Source organism: Schistocerca piceifrons, chromosome 9 (assembly GCF_021461385.2).
Source record: "Schistocerca piceifrons isolate TAMUIC-IGC-003096 chromosome 9, iqSchPice1.1, whole genome shotgun sequence".
In the NCBI taxonomy this organism is placed as follows: domain Eukaryota; kingdom Metazoa; phylum Arthropoda; class Insecta; order Orthoptera; family Acrididae; genus Schistocerca; species Schistocerca piceifrons.
Window position 1 is genome coordinate 57,463,636 of NC_060146.1, and position 24,537 is coordinate 57,488,172.

The 24,537-nt window shown below is 42.8% G+C and overlaps 1 protein-coding gene across 1 annotated transcript in view; it reads right to left on the reverse strand.

Annotated features, from left to right (window-relative positions):
- LOC124717122 (dihydropyrimidinase-like) overlaps positions 1 to 24,537 on the reverse strand; it is a 92,924-nt gene that overhangs the window by 51,540 nt on the left and 16,847 nt on the right. The window contains exons 4-5 of the mRNA XM_047243854.1: positions 19,861 to 19,971; positions 19,659 to 19,786 (exon numbers count right to left, since the gene is read on the reverse strand). Coding sequence (XP_047099810.1) covers positions 19,659 to 19,786; positions 19,861 to 19,971 — 239 coding nt within the window. The remainder of the gene's footprint in view (positions 1 to 19,658; positions 19,787 to 19,860; positions 19,972 to 24,537) is intronic.

The window sequence follows — 24,537 nt, forward strand, 5'->3', positions numbered from 1 at the left end:
AGACGTAATGCAGATGCATAGACAATCAAATGACCACAATTTCAGAAAAATTGGATGATGTACTCAAGAGTAAGAGCTTCAATTCTCGTTCCCTGATGTGTTTAAAGTTTTTAAAACCTTATAAGCTATATGCTGTCTCCCTTGAACATCATTCTTGATATTAGGAATAAATCAGTCCCAATGATCTTGGTGTGCCTCTCTTACTACACATTTAGGAACATTTCTTCTCTCCATGTAAGACTGCATGTTCTCATCTTTTCATCTATGGTGTTGGTTATGAGTTTTATACATGCATCCTGTTTATCTTTAACAGCTTTTCTTGTATGCTCCTTCCAATTTTGAGGCACTTTTTTTTCCTTATTTTTTTTCTTTTTACCGAGAGCTTCTCCTACTGCTGTATGTATCACGTTCTTTAGACTTAGTTATTTTTCTTCTATATTATCTTTAGTTTGAAAGTTAATTAGCTCTTATTCAAACTGCTTTGGGAAAGACGTTTGATGCTGTCCACTTCCAGCAAGTATACTTTATAAACGCTTTGATATCGTTGGTTACTCATTTGTTTTGTCATTTTCTTCCATTTTGATGAAAGATCTATTTTGTAGATTAGTAGAAAATGATCTGGCTCTGTATCTTGACCTCCGTAAACTCTTTTATCCCTTACTTGACTCGCTAGCTAAACATTTACTAAAATGTAGTCAATTACTGAGCTAATACCTCTACTGGCCTAGTATACTTATGCATATCTCTTTCCTTAAAAAGTGATTTCATTATTTTTAGATTATTGTAAGTGGCAAAGTCTTTTTGTATCTTTTCATTTTCATTACATGCCGGTTCTCCCAAATGCCCTATAATCGCTACTGGGATATTTCCTAATCTGGCATTGAAATCCCCCATCATAATAATCTGATCAGTAGCACTGTATTTATTCAGAGTCTCCTGTAGTTCTTCATAGGAGGTTCTAGATTCATGGTTCTAGATTCATCCCTTTTTTCCTTCTTCTGGTGCATACACTTTTATAATGGTAGCGTTGCCTCTTCTCAGCTTCAGTCTGACTAAGAGTATTCTTTCGCCTATGTATGTGCAATCTTTGATTTCTTACGCAAGAGTAATGCCTCACCTTTGCTTGCATTTTGATTTTGTTCGACTCCACTACAGAACACAACGTAATCACCTAGATATTTAGTACTCCTCATTTTTATTTTCTTTTGTGTGATCGCTACAGCATCTGCATTCATGTCTTTGAGTATATTTGCTAGTTCTGTCTCTTTTTGGGAAGTTCCTCTGACATCCCCAGTTGCTAATTTGATATATCCGTTGGCCCATTTTATTTTGTCCTTTTTCAAAAGAAGATACAAATAAGCAATATTGAAGAAGAGGAGGAGTAGTAAATTATTACAAAGCATTATGGTGTCATGATACAGTACACGAAACGGTAATTGAAACAATAGATGGCAAGGGCTTAGCTGAAATACATCCTGACGCAACAACAATCTGCCTTGACATAACTTAAGAACAAAATAGCGACAGGAAGAGATTGTCTTAATGCTGAATTGCTAAAATATAGAGGAATGATGCTACATCTACGACTGTTACGTCTCTTAAACGAATCTTGGCAGAGCAAAATTATCTCCAAAGACTGGAAGATTGCTAGAGTGACATCAGTTTAAAAAAAAAAATTAGACAAAAATCTGTGTAGAAACTATAGAGGAATAAGTATACTAGACTTAGCATTCAAGATGTATGCTAAGATTTTAAATACAAGACTTCAAAACATAGCGGAAGCAGTACCGCATGAGCAACAAATGGGTTTTAGGAAAGGGCGTTCTACGATAGGTGCAGTTTTTATGTTACAACAGAGAATACAAAAAACGCAGAGAATATAATAAAGAAACAGATATTGCTTTTATTGATTTTTAAAAAAGCTTTTGACAATGTTAATAGACATACACTTTGGAAGATAATGAAGAATTTTGGATATGTAAAAGGTCTAATAAATGCGATAAAAAGTATGTACCAGAACAGTATAGATCTCAGCGGAAAGATGACTAATGAGATATCGACTAGCAAAGCAGTACAACAAGGCTGCTGTATCTCCCCAACTTTGTTCAACATTTACGTACATGAAGTAATGCATACATGGAAAACAGTATTTCGGAAAGGTATACCGTACACCTAGACAGGACGACTCTTTTACATATGTTACTATTTGCTGACGATGCAGTGATCACAGCAGATAAGGAAGAAGACCTTCAGAAAGGAATTTACTTACTGAAACAAACAAGTGCGAAATTTGAAATGAAGATCTGAACAGAAAAAACTAAGACTGTGGCCTTCATGGGAAAAGAACATATATTGAAACCAAAATAATCGCATGTCAAAAGATCTTACAGCAAGTAAACCACTTCAGCTCCCTGGAATGTCAAGTGACATATGGTTACAGCAAAGGTATAGAAATTAAGCATAGTAAATTTAGCTGGGTATGTGGAAAAATTAACAGAAACTTTGAAAACGAAACAAGTAAAGATACTCCAATTAAATTCTACAAAACAGTTGCAGTCCCCACACGGAAGCGAAAACTGGGTGGTTAGCAAAAATCAAGAAAGCTGTATTCAGGTGCAAGAAATGAAATTCCAGAAACGAGTTAAAGATTGCACAATAGAAGACATACTAAGGAATAAAGATATTAGAGAACAACAAAAACATTTTAGTCTGATTAATAAAGTTGTAGAGTGTGGAATGAACACCTAGAGAGAATGAAGAGTGACAGAGTCCCTTAAAGGCTAGAAATTATAAGTACCAAGGAAGAAGAGATAAAGGAAGATCTCAGCAACGATGGGCACCGTAACAGGCACTTTTGCCTAAGACCTGGAGAGGAGGAGGAGGAGGAGGAGAAGAAGAAGCAGAGGAAGTAAGAGCTTCACAAAATGAGCAAGTCAATAATGCGTTGCTCGATATCAAGCCCTTATGTAACCAGTTATTTGGTTAGGAACTGAATGAGGGAATTATAATGTCCTCCTGAGGGCTATCGATTCCAAATTTTGTCCAATTGGTGCGTTAGATCGTCAAATCCTGAGCTTGTTGGAGGGCCCTGCCTATAATGCTCCAAACGTTCTCAGCTGGGGAGTGGTCCAGCGACCTTGTTGGCCAAGGTAGGTGACACATACAGTGGTTACGGTTACTACAAGCCACACCACAAGTTGGGAAACGGGGCCACATTTCTAGTAGTTTACTGTCGAGTTGAGATTTTCACACACAAATGTTTTCTTCATATCTTACAGAAACTACCAGTACGGCAATAAACGGCATTTTAAACACGCCGCTAACAGCAATCAAATCATTCATAGCAATACAACAATTTTAAAAAATTAAATAAAAATAGAAGTAAAAGCACGGGAATCAACAAACTTTCAAAACACGGCACTAACGGCAGTCAAATAATTTACAGCAATGCAACTGTTTAAAAATTTCCTTTAAAAATGGCAATCAAGTCATTTATAGAACTACAACAGTTACAAATTTAAAAATAAGCAAACACAGAAGCTAACAGTACGGCAATAACAGCCTTTCAGAACACGCCGCTAACGGGAATCAAATAATTTATAGCAATACAACAGTTTAAAAAAATTTAAAGAACCTTAGTGGACAGGCTACTAAAGTAAATACAGAACTTTGTTAATAAAGTACGGTGAGGTAGTGAAGCTACCAACAGCGCCATTAAAAAAAAACAAAGGTCTCATCAAACACACGATTAATGGCAATAAAGCAATAGTGGAATTTAAAAAAAGTTTTTAAACAAAAGTGTCCTGGAATATAATTAGAACATAACGGATAATTCGGACCTGTGTAAGGCGGCCACAAATCACCCACTCAAGGATGCTCAGGCTAGACAGAATACGGACCATTTTAAATACGCCCGTAAACACAGTTGCCACTCTCAGGCTGGTCACTGCACCGACTTTTAGCCAGCAAAAACTTGTTATAAGATGGCTTAACTTGCTGACAGAATTAGAGCTAACCTCGTGCAAGGAAACATTACACCACACAGTCCTGAATGAGCGACCACATGATCAACCAACAAGAAGCATGAATGTACTCATAGCACACGACAGAATAGCGAAACAATTAAACTGCCAAAACTACACCTCCCATCGGACAGTAACGAGAGGAGGAGGACGAAAGATCACTGTCTTCAATTACACCGGTGCCGTGGACAGGAAACCCGATCGCCGGAGATCACAAGGCAGAAGAGACACTGGTTACACAAAATTGTTACTTAGTGATTAAACCTTGCACTAACTTAACTTGCAATTATGCTCGAACAGGCAGTACACGACCTCCGAATGCCAGGATCCACACATCCGACGGCGCACGCGTCGCCAGCGTACCCGACACACCACGGTCACGCGACAACACGCTCTGTCACCGGAGTTCATGTCTTCTCTGCAACTTTGACGCGAAGTGATCACTACTGCATGTTAGGTGTCTCCTCTTTAAACTCCAGTGTTGAAACGGAGGACTTAAAGAAGCTTGTTAACGTCCCACCAAGGCGAAATGAACAGCAACTACTCGTGGGGCGATTCTGTATACAACCAACCCGCGGGGAGCTCATCCGTCAACTCGACCCGCTCGTTACACACAACCGACATACATCACGTGGCGACTCGGTACAACCGACCACGCCTGCTTCGCGCTGGAGAGCCACACTGCCCTCCCGTGTCCACCACACTCTCTCAGCGCCCCTACTTCCGCGCCACCACACGAGGTTACAACCGGTCAAAGATCTCACTTCCTCCATAGCAGTTTCCCAGAAGCAAAAACGCAGATATCGATAGCAGAGAGAAAAGATAACCAAGCAGCCACTTAATGACAGACAACACATCAAACAAACATGTCAGGGGAAGAAAAGGAAAACCAATGCAATTTAAACACAAGGTGTAGCACGAGTCGACACACGGCTCAGTAGGTCTTGGCAGGCAATAGGACAAGAGGTAGAAACTCTCGTCATGTGCCGGTAGGCATCATCTTGGTGAAAAGTAAGCTCAGGATGGCTTGTCATGAAGTGCAATGTAAAGGGGGATAGAGTATCGTCGACGTACGGTACTGAGGTGGTTGTAATGACACATTCCTATGCAGAGACATACGATATCTTAAAAGCTGCGCCAAAGATAAATTGAGAGGCATGTATATTATAGTCTTTGTAAAGTTCACATTGGATTCTCTTTTGTTTGATACTCCAAGGAGCTAAGGGACACTTTCGATTGTTGCCTTGTGGAGGATGGACGTGATTTTGGACTGTGCGGAAAGGCAGCCATGTGGTTGGTAATTATGGTTTGTGCGATGAGCACAGCAAGTCTTATTGTGTTGTGAATAAAAAATAGTGAAAAGTATCGAAGTGTTACGAAAATTATTTATAGCGACGTAGCATAGTATTCCTTGGTTTCCACCGTCTTCGTGAAGTGAACCGATGCCGACTCATGATGGTACACACGGTCAACAAAGAGAAGAACATCGATGGCGACTAATGAATTAATATTGTGGCAGAAGGACTAATTCTACGTCTAGGGTGAGAACTCTGATTAAATCAACAATGACGTGGAATTTAAAATGTAAAATGTTTTTTATTTATTTCGCCACACTGGCGACCGCTGACAGGGACAGTGCTGGTGGAACAAAGAGTAAGTACTTCATTGTTGTGCTACAAATGTACTTGTACTAATTACTGTTTCTCTGTTACATGACGCACATGGAAAATGACGAATAAAGTGAAACAATATTAACTGTATAAACGGATGGCACAATAACCAGAAGGAACAAGGACAAGGATTTACAAAACTAACGTAATCGTGAGTGACGCAGCTCAGTCGGAATTAAGGTAGGAAAGCGCAAACGCATGCAGTGGCTGCACCTTGGCTTAGCTCCACTTAAAGCAGAACCTTTTCCTGTCCATATTAAAATCCTGGTAGTGTTTGTGGCAACACACAATTACACTTTGATAATTACTTTTTTATGTTCAACAATCGCAGAATTAGAAGACGTAGTGCGCCATCTTGTAAATTTCCGACGCGCAACAAATAACAATCGCGAGATATTTTTATTAATTCAACTGCGAGAGAATTTAAAGATTTAGATTAACAGTAAAGTACAGATAAAAATAATATCTTCACAATGGAATCGAAGAACTTTAATTTGACAAATGTTCATGGACACGTCACCGATTCTGACAATAGTGACGTAAATGATGACGCAATTAGTTTTTCAGCACAACATAATGTAGAAGTAAATACAATTCAATTGCACTCCACAGGGATTAACAATAACGAACCACTTGCAAATGAAACCTTGTGCACAGTCGATGAAGCATCGATTACCAGATCAGATGAAAATATTTCGCGTGAAGTCAGTGAACCTAGCCCGGGTTCGATTCAATCAGACCGTGGCAGAGAAACAATGGCAACAAATAATGGCATAAATACAAACACACAAGCTTCGTCAGTTACGCTTGAGGCATTATATAGTCTGATGTCAAATGTGAGCGAGAAACTGGCGAATCTAGAAATAACGACAAACACAAAATTGTCAAACATGGAAATTGGGTTCCAACAGCAGTTTTCAAGTGTAAACACGCAATTTGAAAACATACACAGACATTTCGATCAACGCTTAAATAAACTCACCAATGAAATCGATCAAAAGATCGAAGACAAAGTCATCAAAACCGTCAATAGTGTATACAATGTATTGGCAAATGACTTAGAAAAGAAATTGTCAGATCTTACAACCAAACAGGAACTGTCAGAAATAGTAGAAACACACAATCAAACACAAACCGTACAAAAAGAAATACATGAAAACGTACAGGCTATTCAATTAAATTTAACAAGAGTACAGTCCGCATGTGAAGAAATACCTGACCAAGTTAATAAAGTTAACGAAGAAGTCGGTTTTCTGAAACAGGAGACTCGACGTATCAACGCGGACATTATCAAAATAAATGAAACTTTAGAAAACGGTAGTGTAAATGAATCAATAACTGACCGGGAAACAAAACTTTTTGAAAAATTAGGTAATGAAATCAAAGTAGCCGAGGACAGAATACGCAAGGAAATTGCTGGTAGACTGAATGTTTCAAATGACTTGCCTACGTCAAGCAACAGGCAGTGCGACACTTATTCGCCCGTGCCAGATTACGATGTCAATAACGCAGAACATCACGCGCCCAGTCCGGCGTATGTGCACGCACCGGCGCAGGCAAACAATGGCTATTCGCCAAACGCGGTGCTGCAACAGGCAGTAGGCGTGTCGCCTTGCATCTCGACGATTCTAGTCGATGAGAGCCTGTTGAAACATAGACAGTTTCCAGTTTTCTCCACAGAATCCAGAAAAACTCATCCAGTCGTATTTGTAAGAGCATTTAAAAATGTCTTACCAAGAAACTGGACTGAGGCACAGAAGATTAGATATGTAGTAGGCTTCACACAAGGCGACGCACTTTTGTGGGCCACAGACATGGCTGAACAGTGCGTCACCTACGAACAATTTGAACGGGCTTTCTTGGAGAAATATTGGTCTGCTGGGGTCCAAGAAAGACTGCGCCGTGAAGTTTTCAATCCACAACCGTTCAACCTCAAAAACGGCGGGTTGAGAAAGTATTTCGAAAAGTACTTGAATAAGACGCGCTATTGGAACAATCCAATACCGCACGTAGATGTTCTCAAAATTCTGAAAAACAAACTACCCGCGAACTTACGCGAAAAATTGGTAACCATACCGGAGAACGACCTTGAATACTTTCCTTCCGTGCTTGACTCAATTGATCTAATATACGAAGAAGAGCCGAGCACAGGTAATCGGAATGAATATTCCGGAACCAATCAAAACAACGGTAACGGATATCATTTTAATGGCAGTGGACAAAACCCACACAGTTGGCATCCGTATGCGACAAGGCCAAATAATGGAACCTGGAATTACGGAAATCGGAGGAATTCGGCGCCACAGAGACGTGAAGACCGAAGGTATAGTACAGATTACGGTCCACGCCGGTATGGAAATGATAGAAATCACGTGAATGATTGGTCAGGCCCGCGTGATGAAAGGCGGCACATAATGAAAATTACAATAGTTACAGTAATAGGAATGATAGACCAAGGAGGAATAGCGACGGCCGGTCGCAAGAAAATGTTGCACGCAGCGGTCCGGAAACTAATTGGCGACAGAATAACCACTCAGTACACTTTGTAGAGGTAACGGACAGTACTGAAGCAACGCCTTTGTCTCCCCTGGTAAACAACAATCGGTCGTAATGAGCCCCCACCGGCCGACCGATTTGACAACAGGGGGCACAAACAAGCACACATTGCATCTTAGACAATTATTTTTAAGATATGATCAGGATGCGACCGTAGAAGATGATCTATGTGAAGAAGAGATGAAAGCACCGGACAAGGTAAGTGACCTCGTGTAGGCTGTAATGACAACAAAAAGATAAGAAAGGTTACAGAATTTAACATTGGACAGGAAGTACTATTACGTACCCACCCAAAATCCTCTAAAATTAAGGCATTAAACAAAAAGTGGCAGTTGTTGTATGATGGACCTTTCATTATAATAGACAAACCTCACCCAGGATGTTATCTGTTAGGTAACACACGAACGGGCAAGGTGAAAGGGTTATACCCCCACAAGGACATCAAGGAATTTTTTCATTAAAGGTTATATGTTATTTTAGTAAAATTGAAATTGTACAACCTTGGATCACATAGTAAAATTGCTGTCATTAACCTAAGAAACTTGCGAACAACTGGGGGCATATGCCAGCTTAAAAGCGCATATTTAACCAAACCTAATGAAACATGTGTTACTGTGAGTCTTAACACTATAAAAATAAACCATACAGTACTTTTGTAGTCTAACTCAGTTATTTAAGAGAGGGGAACAAAGACAAATTAGCGCGACGGTCAGAGTTTGTTCGCTTGAGACGAGCAAGAAACCACGCGTCGAAGTTGCAATCCAATGCTCAGCTCATGAGCACGCGATAGCTGCATGTCAAGACGAGGTCATTGGCCGCGCTGTAGGCAGCGAGCCGGGGAGAAATCTTCCCCCCTTCCATGTCCGATCAGCTGAGCGTATACAAAGCGCGAAGGCGCATGCGCGGTCGAGTCCAGGTGTCACGTGACTATTACACGATGGTGGCTATCACGAATAATGTTCACCAACAATGCAGAGTTTTCCCCGCGCCTACAGTCCAGTCGTGGTACGTAAGCGCGCATGCGCGGAACGTTTAAAAGTTTTGAGACCACTCTTACTATGAGACACAGAGACGAAAGTCATTCAAAAACAAGAAAGGAAAGGGTACACAAGTCTTGTAAATAGTAACTTAGAAAATTTAATTATAAGCTGGTATTACGTAATAAAAGTGAACATGCAAGTACATACTGGTCATGGACGGTATTGTAATATTATATTATACTGAGTAAAATCTTAGCTTGTATGGAAGGAGAAAGAAAATAGAAAAAAAATAAATAGATAAATAATGCAGATATATAACCGGAAGAAAGGCTATGTACACGAGAACAGCACACAATTACATATAGGGAAAAAGCAGCAAAGAGGAAATCAAAGAGATAACGCATACATTTACATTACACAGTAGCTAGCGAATTTCAGAATGAACAACAAGGTAAACGCGGGAATTTTTGTGACTAAGGAAAAGAGTGACACAAGCTTTAAAATAGGGTAATAATAAACAGACCTATGCAGCGTGAGTAATGAACTGAATCGCTCTCAAAACAAATACCTAGGGTTTATAGAGAGAGAGACACACATTAACGTTAGGAAACACCTGAAGCACTCAGCAAACAACTTTGTAGAATATATAAGCTATACACGAGGGTACATGTACGAAAGCTAAAGTGTAAAGGAGGAAAATAGGGAATGTTGCGCATTAATGGACTGTAAGGCAGTTATGTATGTAAGAAGAAATATTTAGTTGTAAGTATTATTAGTATAAGGGACGATGCTCAGCACAACCTGAATTATTTTGGAATATTGAAGGAATGGTGCAGGGTACCGAAAAAGGGCCCCACCAGCAAAGTGTATATTATAGTGGTAGATATTTTTTTTTTGTGTATAAACGTATGTATGAATGTGTGAAAGGCGAAAGAAGCCCTGTACATGTACGGAACTTAAACAACGTAGAAGTGTATAAGGAAAATTAAACTGTAAGACAACCTCGTATAAACAGGTATACCTAACGTCAGGAAACAACTTAATTAAAACTGTAAGACTCTACGAGTGTACGAGAAAAGGTGAAAAACCTGACACAAAGTGCAATATTAGCGATGCTTCACTCATGTATGCAAAAGGAAGGTATGAATTACTTTACCCACTTGAAACATGAAAGGAAAAATCATGTTAAAATTATATCTTTCACACATATAACAATTTACAGTCACAAGGAATGAAAATGATATCGCCGCTATACGAGAAACAGGTAAGTAGTGTGATCGACGACCTGTAAGCAAAGGAATTGCCTATAAAATGAATTATGAACAAAACGTCATAAAGAATTTCATGCTGCACTGAAGCTATGAAAGTCTGATTGTTCGTGTACATAGATTTTTATGACAACCGATGCATTAAAATGTCTGTATTTTTTCTCCCATGATAACACAAGACGCCTATAAGCGCACTTTAATTGAAGATGATACACGCAAACAAGGGCGTGCCGCTATTATGAAACTCTGTACATAGTAATAGTAGTTACACCCTGAACTTCAAAATTTTATGTTTATATGTCCATGTTAAGGTAGGAAGTTTTATTAGGGTTAATGATTTACAAGCACACCAGAATGTGCTTACGCCCAAAACACTGTACATATTAGGGTTATGCTGCATATAAATGATTATTTCGTGCATTTTCAGATTTTATACGCGAAAAACCGTAGCATACACGTAGTCGTTGCCACTACCCTAAGTAGAAGGTAGAAAATTCCCTTCCCAAGCTTCAGTGGAGCGGCTACAGGTGTATTCTCAGCATGCTGATGCATGTCGTTACGTATGAAGAATACGTAACGGAGGTAAACCTTAACTTATACTCGAGTTCAAGAAGGAAAACAAAGGACTTGTTCCTTCTAACAGATTAATGGAAAAAGGCGAGTGTGTGTGTGTCAGTAAAATCCAAGACGAAGAAGCCACTATGAGTGGTCAAAAATTTTTTCAATTTTAGTCGATAGTTTTTTCCTGTAGTTAAGGTAAACAATGTATTGGATGTATTATATGTTATTCCATTGTATGTGATGTATTTTGTATTTCATGCCAAGTCCCGTGACTTACAAATTATGTGCATTGACCAGAAGTATTGAGGGCAATGAATCTCAGTACAATAGGTAAAAGGGGTTAATGCGAAGAAAAAAAAAAAGTGTAGTGAAAAGGAAGTTTCGATCGCAATACTCGCGGTTAAAGTGGTGTGTGTAGAAATTAAAATTGTGCAAAGTAGTGCTACGTTGCGAGTGTCAGCGAGCCTAAACAAGTGACATCGAAAATTGAAGCTTGTATCGTCAAACGACCCATGGCGTCACAGTAGGGAAGGACAATGCCAAACAAGTTTGACATGGTACGCTTCTTACCAGGAGCTGAATCGACGGGATCGACCTCCGCCTCGCACATAGTGTGGTGTGTTCTTCGGGGCACATATTCCAAAGTACCTCGTCGTATCCAGTCTAAGTACTGGAAGGAACTACAAAAAACACACGCATACTGAGGTTCGGAAGTCTTGACGGTACCCGCACGTCGGTGTATATTCAGTGCACTGGCGCACGCATTCAACCAACGTCGCCAGCTAACGGACGACCAAACAATCAGGCGCGCGTATCACCCGCCCATATTCAACACGGGCTAGCGAACAAAGCTCGTCGCCCCAGAATAAATACAGAAAGCAATACAAGGACTTAATTTTCACCTCGGATGAGGAAGGAAACATTTGTATGTAACGTTGTATTCAGTGTATATTTTATTGTACAAACTTTACTACATGATGTCATTTTCTCAGTATTAACCAGAACTTTGTATATTAGGATTAAGGTTTGTAAATATTAGCATAAGTATACCAAAAAACTGACACACACTCAGAAATACCAAAGAATTCACAGTGCCATGAAAATGAGAGAATAAAAATGAAGTTTGTAAATAAAAGACCCCCAAACCTATCAATTGCAAGGTCGACTACTGTATCCTGTCAATCAAATAAAATTTTCTAGTGACAGTATACAGTAGGGGGGCAGTTGTAATGACACATTCCTATGCAGAGACATACGATATCTTAAAAGCTGCGCCAAAGATAAATTGAGAGGCATGTATATTATAATCTTTGTAAAGTTCACATTGGATTCTCTTTTGTTTGATACTCCAAGGAGCTAAGGGACACTTTCGATTGTTGCCTTGTGGAGGATGGACGTGATTTTGGACTGTGCGGAAAGGCAGCCATGTGGTTGGTAATTATGGTTTGTGCGATGAGCACAGCAAGTCTTATTGTGTTGTGAATAAAAAATAGTGAAAAGTATCGAAGTGTTACGAAAATTATTTATAGCGACGTAGCATAGTATTCCTTGGTTTCCACCGTCTTCGTGAAGTGAACCGATGCCGACTCATGATGGTACACACGGTCAACAAAGAGAAGAACATCGATGGCGACTAATGAATTAATATTGTGGCAGAAGGACTAATTCTACGTCTAAGGTGAGAACTCTGATTAAATCAACAATGACGTGGAATTTAAAATGTAAAATGATTTTTATTTATTTCGCCACATGGTGTAAGGGAGTCACGGATGACAATCAGAGAGGTCGCGCAACGAAAAGAAATGGCGTCCCAGACCATCACTCCTAACTGTCGTGCCGTGTGGTGGGCAACAGTCGATTTGGTATTCCACCAGTGTCCTGGGCGTCTGCATACTGTAGTGTCGTGGAATAGTAAAGAGTTGGAAACGTGGAATAGTGTCAAAGTTTCGTTGCCTGTGCCGAGAGCCAGAGGCAGCAGGTTAGCCAAGAGGTAAGAGAATTGCACATGCATGGAATGTGTCGTCACGCAGGGGCAATGTCCTGGTTACACACAACAGGCGAGAGAGAATTGCTTAGCACATGGGGTTGTGTTAGACGAAGACTTTCGTAGAGTGTAAGACAGAAGTATAGCGTCAGCTGTACTGCATTTCACAAGTTCGCATAAGTCTGCCGTAACAACACGTAACTCTGTCGCAAGAACACCACACAAACCCCCGTGCTAAGCATTTCTCTCTCGCCTGTTGTGTGTAACCAGGCCATTGCCCCTGCCTGACGACACATTCCGATACATGTGCAATCCTCTTACCTCTTGGCTAACCTGCTGCCTCTGGCTCTCGGCATAGGCAACGAAACTTTGACAATATTCCACGTTTACAACTCTTTACAACAGATGAATTAGCAGCATAAGTGGAACGAATGCGTTCATTACAAACGAGCATGACGTCAGGACGTCGCTCGTGCTTCCTTTAAATACGCCAGCTTTGACAGCAACAAGGCACTCGCAGTTAGACTTGCAGTTAGATGTGTACTGGGTCGCTGCGTAGCGCTCAGCTCGGTGATCGACACGTTAATCTTTATTAAGGAGATGTTGCAGTAAAGGCAGCCCATCCAGCAGCAGACGTGAGGGGACAGTACCAGCTCTGGTCCACTCTGCTGCCGCTGTCAATCATCGACCCAGGATTAGCAGACATCGCGGCAGACTCGCTCGCCGCCAATGCTGACCACATCAGTGAGCCGTCGTCGAGATCTTGCGGGGCCTAGGCCCTGTGCATCCGCCGTCACAACTGGGTGAGCTGACGACGCTGGGGGACTGCAGCCGTTCCGCCCGTCCACCGCGGACGAGCCACCAGGAGGAGCAGGGAGGAAGACGGGGTGGGATAGAGTACACTCCGCACTACGAGAACGCTTCTAGTGCCAACAGCGCGGGACTCCAGCCCGGAGCCTCCTACGCACAGCTGCCTGCTGTCCACTGGCGAGCCGGCCGGCCAGCCGGGCGCCGCCAGCCATGCGCGGCCGAAGTAAGGGCACTCCAGCGCTACGTCACAGCACGCGGCGCTGCGCTAGCAAGACTGGTGCGGCCCGGAGCTGGTGTCATCGTTCCGAGTCAGCGAGGACTCAGGGAAGGTCGTTGATATCACCAAGCCTGTGTTACGCGGGCCTGTACTCGGCAGGAACAAAGGTGTCATGAATTAATAATGTTTCTTTGGCGTTAGTGACACGTCCACAGTCATTTCCTAGCATCCTGTCAACTGGAGAGGACACCGCTCAGCTTCCAGTCCACCGAAGGCGACCAAGATAACATCTTGGGCCTGGAATCTCATTAACTGGAGTTTAATTACCTTCAGTGGTGAAACCCACCTAGAACTGAGCCCTGGTGACAGGCAAAGACATGTCTGGAGACGCCCAGAACAGCAGTGTTCTGCCACACGGGATCCGTCAGCCAGGAGTGTTGTTCTGGTTGGAATGTCAGTCACCCCCCCCCCCCCCCTTCCTGGGCCTCAGCACCCAAGTCCGAGCTCTACAAACAGTAAGCCCGACAGCGATTCTATGGAACGACTCACACCGGCGTATATCAAAGCACACGCATACAAGAAGTGCACGACCAGCGAGACCACTTCAGAAGCCCAGCGGACGCACCAATAACTCTTTCATTCACACAAGGAACCACCTTAATGAAGGTGGACAAAGATCAGTTGACTGTGACATGCCAAGTGCCATCCGTCGGTGGACAGCCAACTAACAAGCGTGCACAAGTCCTTCTGTCACTGTGTGTGGTGTAGATGTACTGCCACCACACCAAGAAAAAGCCCAGTTATTTCCCACTCACATGGCTGGCAGCGATGCAGCTCGTCGCCATCCACGAAACAACTCCATCACTTCGGCAAATTACCGGACATCAGATCTTCGAAAAGGGAGAGGCTGATACGGCATCATATCGATAGTGAATTGTGATGTCACTCAGTGATCAGAAAACAGAGTCGATGGCTGACTGTCTTTGATTCTTTTTAATGGTTTTAGGGCGCAAAACTGCTACGTTCATTAGCGCCCGTTCTGTGGCTTAGGGAAGGGTAAAAAGAAAAAAACGAATTGGAAATCAGCAGCAATGGGAGCGAAACTCAAAAAGTGGGGAAACTAAAAACGGAAAGAAAGCTTAGAAAACCACTATAGAAGGGGGGAGGGTTGTTTTCCCCAAAAAGAGCTTAGGATGACCGACGTAATCTCACTGACACTGATAAACTCGAGGACGCGGTCGGCTGAGCGCGTGTCATCTGCTAAAATGGAGGTATATCAGGCGACAGCTGTGGACGGGCGCGTAGCGGAGTAAAATAGGGGCACTGAAGTGAAAGCAGTTGAGAGCAGTGGGGACAAAGTGGGGGAGGATCGCCACTTGAAAGCCGTCGATAGCTAAAAAGACAGTGCCCTAGCCGGAGTCTAGTTAAAATTACCTCCTCCCAACGAGTTCGGGAGGAAGATGTCCAAGCACAGGGAAGAGGTTTCACATCCCGCAGTTTATTATTGGGAAGTGTAGACCAATGTGCGTGCCATAAAAGAGCAACACGACCACATAAAACACTCTCTAGAACGACGTAGGGAACCATGCGAACAGCAGGCTGAAGAAGAGAGACTGCAGCCTTGGCCGCTATATCGACCGCCTCGTTACCACGGATACCAACATGTCCTGGGATCCAGAGGAATGGCACAGAGACACCCTCCAAGTAGAGCAAGTGGAGGCAGTTCTGAATTCGGTGGACCAGAGGAAGGACAGGATAAAGAGCTTGGAGGCTGAGGAGAGATCTGAGCGAATCTGGGCATATAATATACTGTATCCGCTGATGGCGATGGATGTATTGAACAGCCTGGAGAACAGCGTAAAGCTCCACAGTATAAACCGAACACTGGTCGGGAAGCCGAAATCGATTTGGGGTGTCGGCAACATTACAGGCACTCCCAACACCAAATGATGTTTTTGAGCCATCAGTGTAAATAAATGTGGCATCCTTTATTTGTGCGCATAGAGCAGCAAATGCCCGACGATAAACGAGAGAAGGGGTACCATTCTTGGGAAGCTGACAAAGGTCTCGGAGCAGGCACGTCCGTGGGCGAAGCCAAGGTGGTGCTGTACCCTCAGTTGTCAAGAAAGTTATAGGAAAGTGGAAGGAAGGAGAACGTAGCAGTTGACGGAAGCGGACTCCCGGTGGTAGTAGGGAGGAGGGGCAGCCTGCATACCCTAAATCCAAGGAGGAGTGCAGAAAAAGGTCATGGAAGACAGATGGCTAGCGTAACGACTCAGAAGGACAGCTCGCCGATTGGTCAGCGGAGGTTCAGCAGTCTCAGCACAAAGGCTTTCCACGGGGTTGGTGTAAAAAGCTCCAGACGCTAAACGCAATCCACGGTGGTGGACAGAGTCGAGACGCCGAAGAACAGACGGCCGAGCAGAGGAGTAAACTTTGCTTCCATAGTCAAATTTCGAGCGCTCAAAGGCGCGATATGGGCGGAGAAGGACCACTCGGTCCGCTCCCCAGGAGGTGCCATTCAAGACACGGAGGGTGTTGAGGGATCGCAGACAGCGAGCCCAAAGATAGGAAACGTGGGAGGACCAGCACAGTTTTCTGTCAAACATAAGTCCCAATAATTTAGTGACGTCCGCGAACGGAAGGTCGACAGGGCCTAGATGTAGGGACGGCGGAAGAAACTCAGTACGACGCCAAAAATTTACACAGACAGTCTTACTGGAAAAAAAGCCGAAGCCGGTTTCGATGCTCCAAGAGTAGAGGCGATCGAGACATCCTTGAAGAAGTCGTTCAAGAAGGCTGGTCCGTTGAGAGCTGTAGTAGATCGCAAAATCGTCGACAAAGAGGGAGCCCGAGACATCGGGAAGGAGACAATCCATAATTAGATTTATGGCGATGGCAAACAGTACAACATTTAGCACGGAGCCCTGGGGTACCCCGTTTTCTTGGGAGGAAGTGCGGTAGAGAGTAGTGTTCACCCGCACTTTAAATGTGCGGTCTGTCATAAATTCATGAATAAAATGGGGAAGCCGACCTCGAAAGCCCCAAGAGAACAGTGTGCGGAGGATGCCTGTCCTCCAACAGGTATTGTATGCTCTCTCCAGATCAAAAAATATTGCTACCGTTTGGCGTTTCCTGAGAAAATTGTTCGTTATATAAGTGGAGAGAGCAACAAGATCGTCAAGTGCAGAACGATGCTTTCGGAAACCGCATTGGGCAAGTGTGAAAAGCCTAAACGGCAATTCACCATACTCTCCAAAACCTTACATATGAGAGATATCGTGTGTAAACAGTATACCATGCAAAGCGTTCGACTGATTAAGTGTATTTGCCAAATACTAATAAATAAAATTCATATCATAAGTGTTGGTTATGTGGACATGCTACCAGTTCTCACAGTCATATAATCCACCTGAAAAAAATGTGGGGCAAAAACAACTAAACTTAAAGGGAAAATTGTAATGGAGCAGAGTGAGGAGGAAAGATTATCCAAAAAGTAAAAGCAATGGTGAAGTACATAATAGGGCAAATAAATGAATGAAGATAATGTATAAATGAAGAGTATAGAAAGAAAATGGGAAAGAGTATACAGTGCGAGTTACGAGGAAAGGTACATGCTTTGAGGTGTGATTCTGAACAAAAAAGTAGTTTGAACATTTGTGCTGTTCTTAATCATTTCCGAGGGAACTAATGAAAACGATGGGGAACAGGATAAATATGATTGATAGTAAATGAAACATTACGGTGTAAGGCGTCGTTCAATTTCCTCGCAAAAGGTGTTCAAAAAGTCCGCCATCAACTGCAATACCTTTTGCAGTTCTTACAGACAGCTGCTGTGTTGTTGATCTGAGCTCATTAGTACAGTGTTTAACTTGAGCACACACGTGTAAAATGCGAGCGATAAGTGCTTCCTTTGTGTCCACCCTTTGCTCGTAGACTTCGCTCTTAAGCCAGGCCCCAGAAAGAAATGTAATGGTGTAAGATCAGGTGACCTCAGTGACCAAGAAATGACTCCACAGTGTCTGATCCAACGCGCAGGATAAATTTCCGTGTCGTGCTGAAAGTACATATGACGTGGTGTTGGCAAAGGTATATCCTTCAAGTATTCTGGTAATGCATGCTGAAGCAAATCAAGGAACCACTAAGTGCAAATGAAGTGTGCATTGAAATGGTCATTAAGGCAACACTACGTAGCCTGATGTTGCTTTAGTTATATTCGTATCTGAGTGCTGGTGAAGGAGGACATGCGAATTATGGCCGCAAAACATATACCTTTTCTCCTGACTCACCTGAATACAATGACAACACTGTAGGATTATCGGATTTTAAGGTTATGAGGATTACGGAAATGCAGTGAAATAGGCAGAATATCGTTCCAGTGGTTCAAGAGAACTGATCTAGATAAGAATTCAGATAGAACAGATAAAGGAAGGGAGGAAGAAAGATCTGGAAGGAAGGAGAAAAGGAAAGCAGGAAGACTAAAAAGAAGGAAGGAAAGAAAGAAGGAAGACTGGAAGGAAGGAAGATTGGAAGGCAGAAAGATTAAAAGGATGGAAAACTGGAAGGAAGGGAAGAAGACTGAAAGGAAGAAAGATTGGAAAATTGGAAAGACGGGAGGAAGGAAGACTGAGGTAGGATATCTGGTGTATTCTTTACAAAGAAACCATTCTGTAATTTTTTTTAACATTTTCTGTCATTGACCTTAATTGATTCAAGGAAAAACTAAATTTGGATGGCTAGGAAGAAATTTGAACTCTGCTCTTCCTGAATGTGAGTCCAGATCTTAACTATAGTGCGCAACATAGGTAAACAATTCAAATCCTGAAACAATATGTGCAATTAGTTAACCATTGTGTTCAGCCATTCATTAGTCCAGAGGCGACTGTTGATATTCGTCGAATGGATAAATAGATTATATAATACCCATTACTGTAAACATGCCTCCGCAAATGTATCACTTTTTTGATCAATTGTGATATACTAATGGAAGCAAAAGAATACGGATACGTGGAACATGCCTTGGATCAACGACAAATATATGACTAATAGGGTAAGCTGGTTCAACTCTGTAGAAGAAAACCCACTAAGTCGTTTTGGTAGCATAGCATAATTATGGAACCAGAATGAATTCGCACTCTTCAGCTGAGTGTGCACTGATTTGAAAGTTATTGGCGGGTTAAAACTCTTTCTGCACTGGGTTGCGAACCTTGGATCATTGACTTCAGTGGGCAAGTGCTTCACTGGCTAAATGATCCAAGTATGACTCATGACCCATCCTCACAGCTTCGCTTCCGCCAGTGTCTCATCTCCTACCTTCCAAGCTTCACACAAGTTCTGTTGAGGAGACTGGATAGCTCAGTAGAGGACTTGCGAAACGAGAAGTCCCAAGTGCAGGACACAGTTTTAATCTGCCAGGAAGTTTCACCATTATGAGACCTTCAACAACTATCTCATGTAAGATATTCCTCATTTTAGGTCAGTTGCTGCTACAGATGAGGATACGATACAAAATATATCACAATTATGCAGTATTACAGTACATAACAATGCGATAAACGCTGAAAGTAAATAGGAGTACTCCACGTTATACCTTGTCCGACCACCAGGTGACTCCGACGTGTAGGCCGTAGTCACAACAGACTTTTCTATCTGCTAACTTTCTGTATTTCTGGTAGATTTCAAGAAGTGACTGGCCTTTCTTGGGCACAGCAAAATCAACTGTAAATACAAAGTGCTTAGTCAGCGCTGTGTTTAAAAATTCACAATGCATAATGAACTGTCAGTTTACTTACTTATCATAGTAGTTCCTCCAGCTATAGCAGCCTTTGTGCCTCGGTAGAAATCATCAACCGTTACTGCATCCATAAACTGAAATTCTAGGTGTGTGTGGGGATCGATGCCACCTGTAAAGCAATAAGAAGTCATATTCTCAAATTCCTGGTATTTGCCTGGTAAGCTCTATTAGAATTTGCAATAATCTCTGTAAGCCAGCCTTTACATTCGCACTCACACTTTCCAGCGGACAGAACACCGAATTTTCTTATCCTAGAAGATGGAGCTGGAAATGTGTTATTTCATATTATAGGCACATGGAACTAAATTGAACCTACAGTAAGAAGCTGGTGATTTTTATGCTGCCTATAGTAGAATGACTGTTCCCTAATTTTTTCATGTGTGGTTCACCATTATTGTCATAATGCTTACCGAAAAGTAGAAATCACAAATCTGATGAACACTAGATGTTTGAGCTTATGATAAAAACCTGTTAACACCATATGGCAAGACTGGCAATGAACAACCACCAACTGAGAGTGGGCGTATATGTTGTGCCCTGGTACATAGTTCCAAACACGTGATGCATTAGAAACAGCGCATGATCTCTCATGAAGGCCGAAGTTAAAGAGTTTGAAACCTTTGCTACATTCAAATGGCTCAGCTGGAACAGCCAAGGGCCCCGGAACTGCTTTGTAAACGGAGAGTCAGCAACTTCCGGATGCAGCCTAGAGTGCTAATTAGATGCAGAGGTGAAAGCTGAGGGAGGTGAGATAGAATCGCCAAGGACCTGGGGAGACACGGATGAAACGAACACTAGTGATGACGTCAACCACTGGCAGAAAAACTACCCATAAGACTAATGAATCCTAGTGTCTTAGATGGCACAGACAATGGGACACCTTAGAAACAAAATTCCAGCACACAGAAGATAAGTGAATTGTCACCTATTCACCTACTTGCCATTTCGCCTCCTATTCGCTTATTTTCTTTGTGAGTCATCTGGATTTCTGTCACTGGTGTTCGCTCACTAATGATCTTTCTGTGCTGACTGACTGACTGAGATAGCCTAGGGAAGACCCTACTTACGAAAGCTTCCATCGATTGAGTAGATGGCGGAATTTCCTTATGATGTGACCACCCGTTACGTACCTCATAGCTGAGATCGACAATGTCCAACCTGGTTATGCAAGATTTTTGGGGCCGCAGTCAGATATTTTTATGATGACTCACGTACTAAGTATTTTCCCAATTGTCTGATGAACTCGTTCCGTCCCTCTTTTAGCTTGAGAATGGAGTGGACTAGTTCTTAACATCTTTACTTCTAACGAATGACTCAACTCCTTCATTATGTCTGACATGAAGCTCGTCCCTTTGTGTGTAATTATTGTGTCTGACCACATGCTGTTCACCTTCTACACAGTTTCTGATGATTCACATCGTTCTTCCTTCCCATCCACCAGTGCTTTTACGCCACTCACTCGTCGCCCTGCATGGCCTCATAAGATGTGACGTGACGTGCATTCCCCGTACTAGTTTTGCTTCAAATCGGCTGCCACAGCCACATTTGGTCATAATTTTGTTTCTCACACACTAAACCGTCACTCATGCTAGTCTGCTGTTGCTTGCTACATAAACACCGTGCGAACAGACTTCGAAGGTCCGACGGTACCTACCGGCCGCCGTGTCATCCTCATCCCTTAGGCGCCACCGGATGTGGATGCAGGAGTGCCATGTCTCAGTCACGTAGCTCCCCAATTGGCTTCACAAGTGCGAGTGCACACTGCTTGCTACTTGGCAGGCCTGGAGCCATCCAAATACTAGCCAAGCCCAGCAGCGCTTAACTTCGGTGATCTGACGGATGTTGCTTGCTATACTCTTCACATTTCTCATCGATGCTCTGTGCTGTTTACTACTCAGCAAGGTGCTGACACAGTGCTTGTACTACTGCTGTATTCCTGCTTCACTCGTCTGCATTTCTACGCTTCTTCCCTGATTTATGGATTATTTGGGACTCGAATTCACTGGTTTTAAATGCCCATTTCGTCTACTGGATGGGTCTTTCAAACCTAGTAACCACTTCAAAGCAACATGGTCCGTCACTACTTTGAAGCTAAGCTAGCATCTCTCTCTCTCCATTGCAGAATAATTCTTCTCTCCTATGTTCAACTGTCTTGACGCAAAGGCAGTAGGATGTTCTTGACATCGATCTTCTGGTTTAAAACGAACCCAAGGGCATGGTTCGAAGCATCACGTGACCACACGAACTCTTTCTGAAAGTCCCAAAACATGAACACAGGACTCGAGTTAAACAACAACTTAAATTCGACAGCGCTCCATGACATTCCTATGACTACACCAACGTTCTTCCCGAACTGTGTAAGCGGTCGTGCAATATCGATAAATCCCTTCATGAACTTTCTATAATAATTTGTCTGAGCCATGAAAGACTGGTTCTTCCTTGCACTAATCTAGGATCAGTTCTTGCACCACACTTGCAAATTACATTGCCTAAATAGTTGATTTCTTACAACGCAAAGCGACATTTTTCAGTAGTTAGTGTTAAATTAGCTGCCTATAACCTTTTGAATATGTCTCTCAGTCAATTCCAATGTCCCTGCAAATCTCTGAAAAAGGCTAGTATGTCATCTAGGGACACCAGACGCTAATGGTTCAAATGGCTCTGAGCACTATGGGACTTAACTGCTGAGGTCATTAGTCCCCTAGAACTTAGAACTAGTTAAACCTAACTAACCTAAGGACATCACAAACATCCATGCCCGAGGCAGGATTCGAACCTGCGACCGTAGCGGTCTTGCGGTTCCAGACTGCAGCGCCTTTAACCGCACGGCCACTGCGGCCGGCTCGCACGCTAATGCTGTTGTAATTCTTTTAGTACTCTGTCCAATAACGGATGGAATTTTTCTAGCGCATTATTAATCCAAATAGTATCCTTCTTCACTGATAGCAACCCCAAGGCGCTGAAAATGCAGTTTTCACTCCTCTGGAGCCGGTTCTGACTGTTGGTATCCACTCTTGACATCTACTGTCAAAATGTTCCGGCATTGCCCCAGATTATCAATCGTTTCTGTGTTTGGTGTAGGGTAGGTGTTTTTCGTAGTTTTAATATTTAAATAGTAATAGTCGCAACAGAATCGGCGTTTCTTCGAACTGTTCGTATTCTTCAGTACTGTTACAATTCCCTCACCCCGTCCCCAGGTTCTACTACTTTCTTCTGCTATACTTTCAACCAATTGTTGATAAATAAATTCCTCTGAAACTGGCTGCAGAGATCATGGTATTCTGTATGGTGTCCAATACATTGGTGCTGCATTCCCTGTCAGAATCCTGTGTCATGTTACTGGTGTAGCAGGCAACGGCCCATGTGGAAAAAACAAGTCTTGAGATTCTAGCAACAGATCCTCCGACTGACCCCTTCACACACTTCAGTTTTTCACGAGATGCAGTCCTAGCAACATTATATGCCCTCCTACTGCCTACACCTCCTGTTTGGCAATGTTGTTCACCCAGAATCTCCAATGTAGCCAACAATGTTTCCTTCACCAGTTTAACCTCCTTGACGCCAAAATTATCGACACTGACGGGTGCTACCATGCCTATGCCCTTCTCCTGCATGTGTGCAGTACTACGTCTCACCAAACAACATGCTGCCTCAAATACTTCACTATTCTCCAGCGGTTCCACTATACACAGTGTATCACTCGGTAAGGCTGGCTACACATTCACCCATAGCCCCGGTGCCACTCGACACGCGATCACACCAGAAGTCTTAACGTTTGTGGTTTACCTGGATTGTCCTGTTCTCTAGACGCTCCTCGCACATCAACATTGACAACGGCTTTCCCTAGCCGGAATATCTGCCCACTAAGCTCCACTACGTGCCATCAGAGGTCAATTATGGCAGAAACTCAATTAGCCCTGGCTTACACCACTTCCACACATTGCCTAAACCTGGTTGTCTCCAACCATAAATTCATCATTAACGATCCCAGTTGTCCTATATCACTGTCCCCTTATGCACGCAGCTTGTAACGTGGTGAGCTCCAATGCCAGCTTCCGACTAGTTCCATCGAGGCCACTGACGCCACCGCGAAGACTGCAGATGCGTTTGTTGGCCTGAGTGCTGGTGGTGAGCGGACAGAGGCTCCAGTGGACGTACCTCTGACACAAGAAATAAAATATTCCGAGCGATTATGCCGTGAGAGCAGATAGGTGGAAAGAATATATTGAAAGCCTCTATGAGGGTGAAGATTTGTCTGATGTGATAGGAGAAGAAACAGGAGTCGATTTAGAAGGAATAGGGGATCCAGTATTAGAATCGGAATTTAAAAGAGCTTTGGAGGACTTACGGTCAAATAAGGCAGAAGGGATGGATAACATTCCATCAGAATTTCTAAAATCATTGGGGGAAGTGGCAACAAAACGACTATTCACGTTGGTGTGTTGAATATATGAGTCTGGCGACATACCATCTGACTTTCAGAAAAGCATCATCCACACAATTCCGAAGACGGCAAGAGCTGACAAGTGCGAGAATTATCGCACAATCAGCTTAACAGCTCATGCATCGAAGCTGCTTACAAGAATAATATACAGGAGAATGGAAAAGAAAATTGAGAATGCGCTAGGTGACGAAGTTTGGCTTTAGGAAAAGTAAAGGGACGAGAGAGGCAATT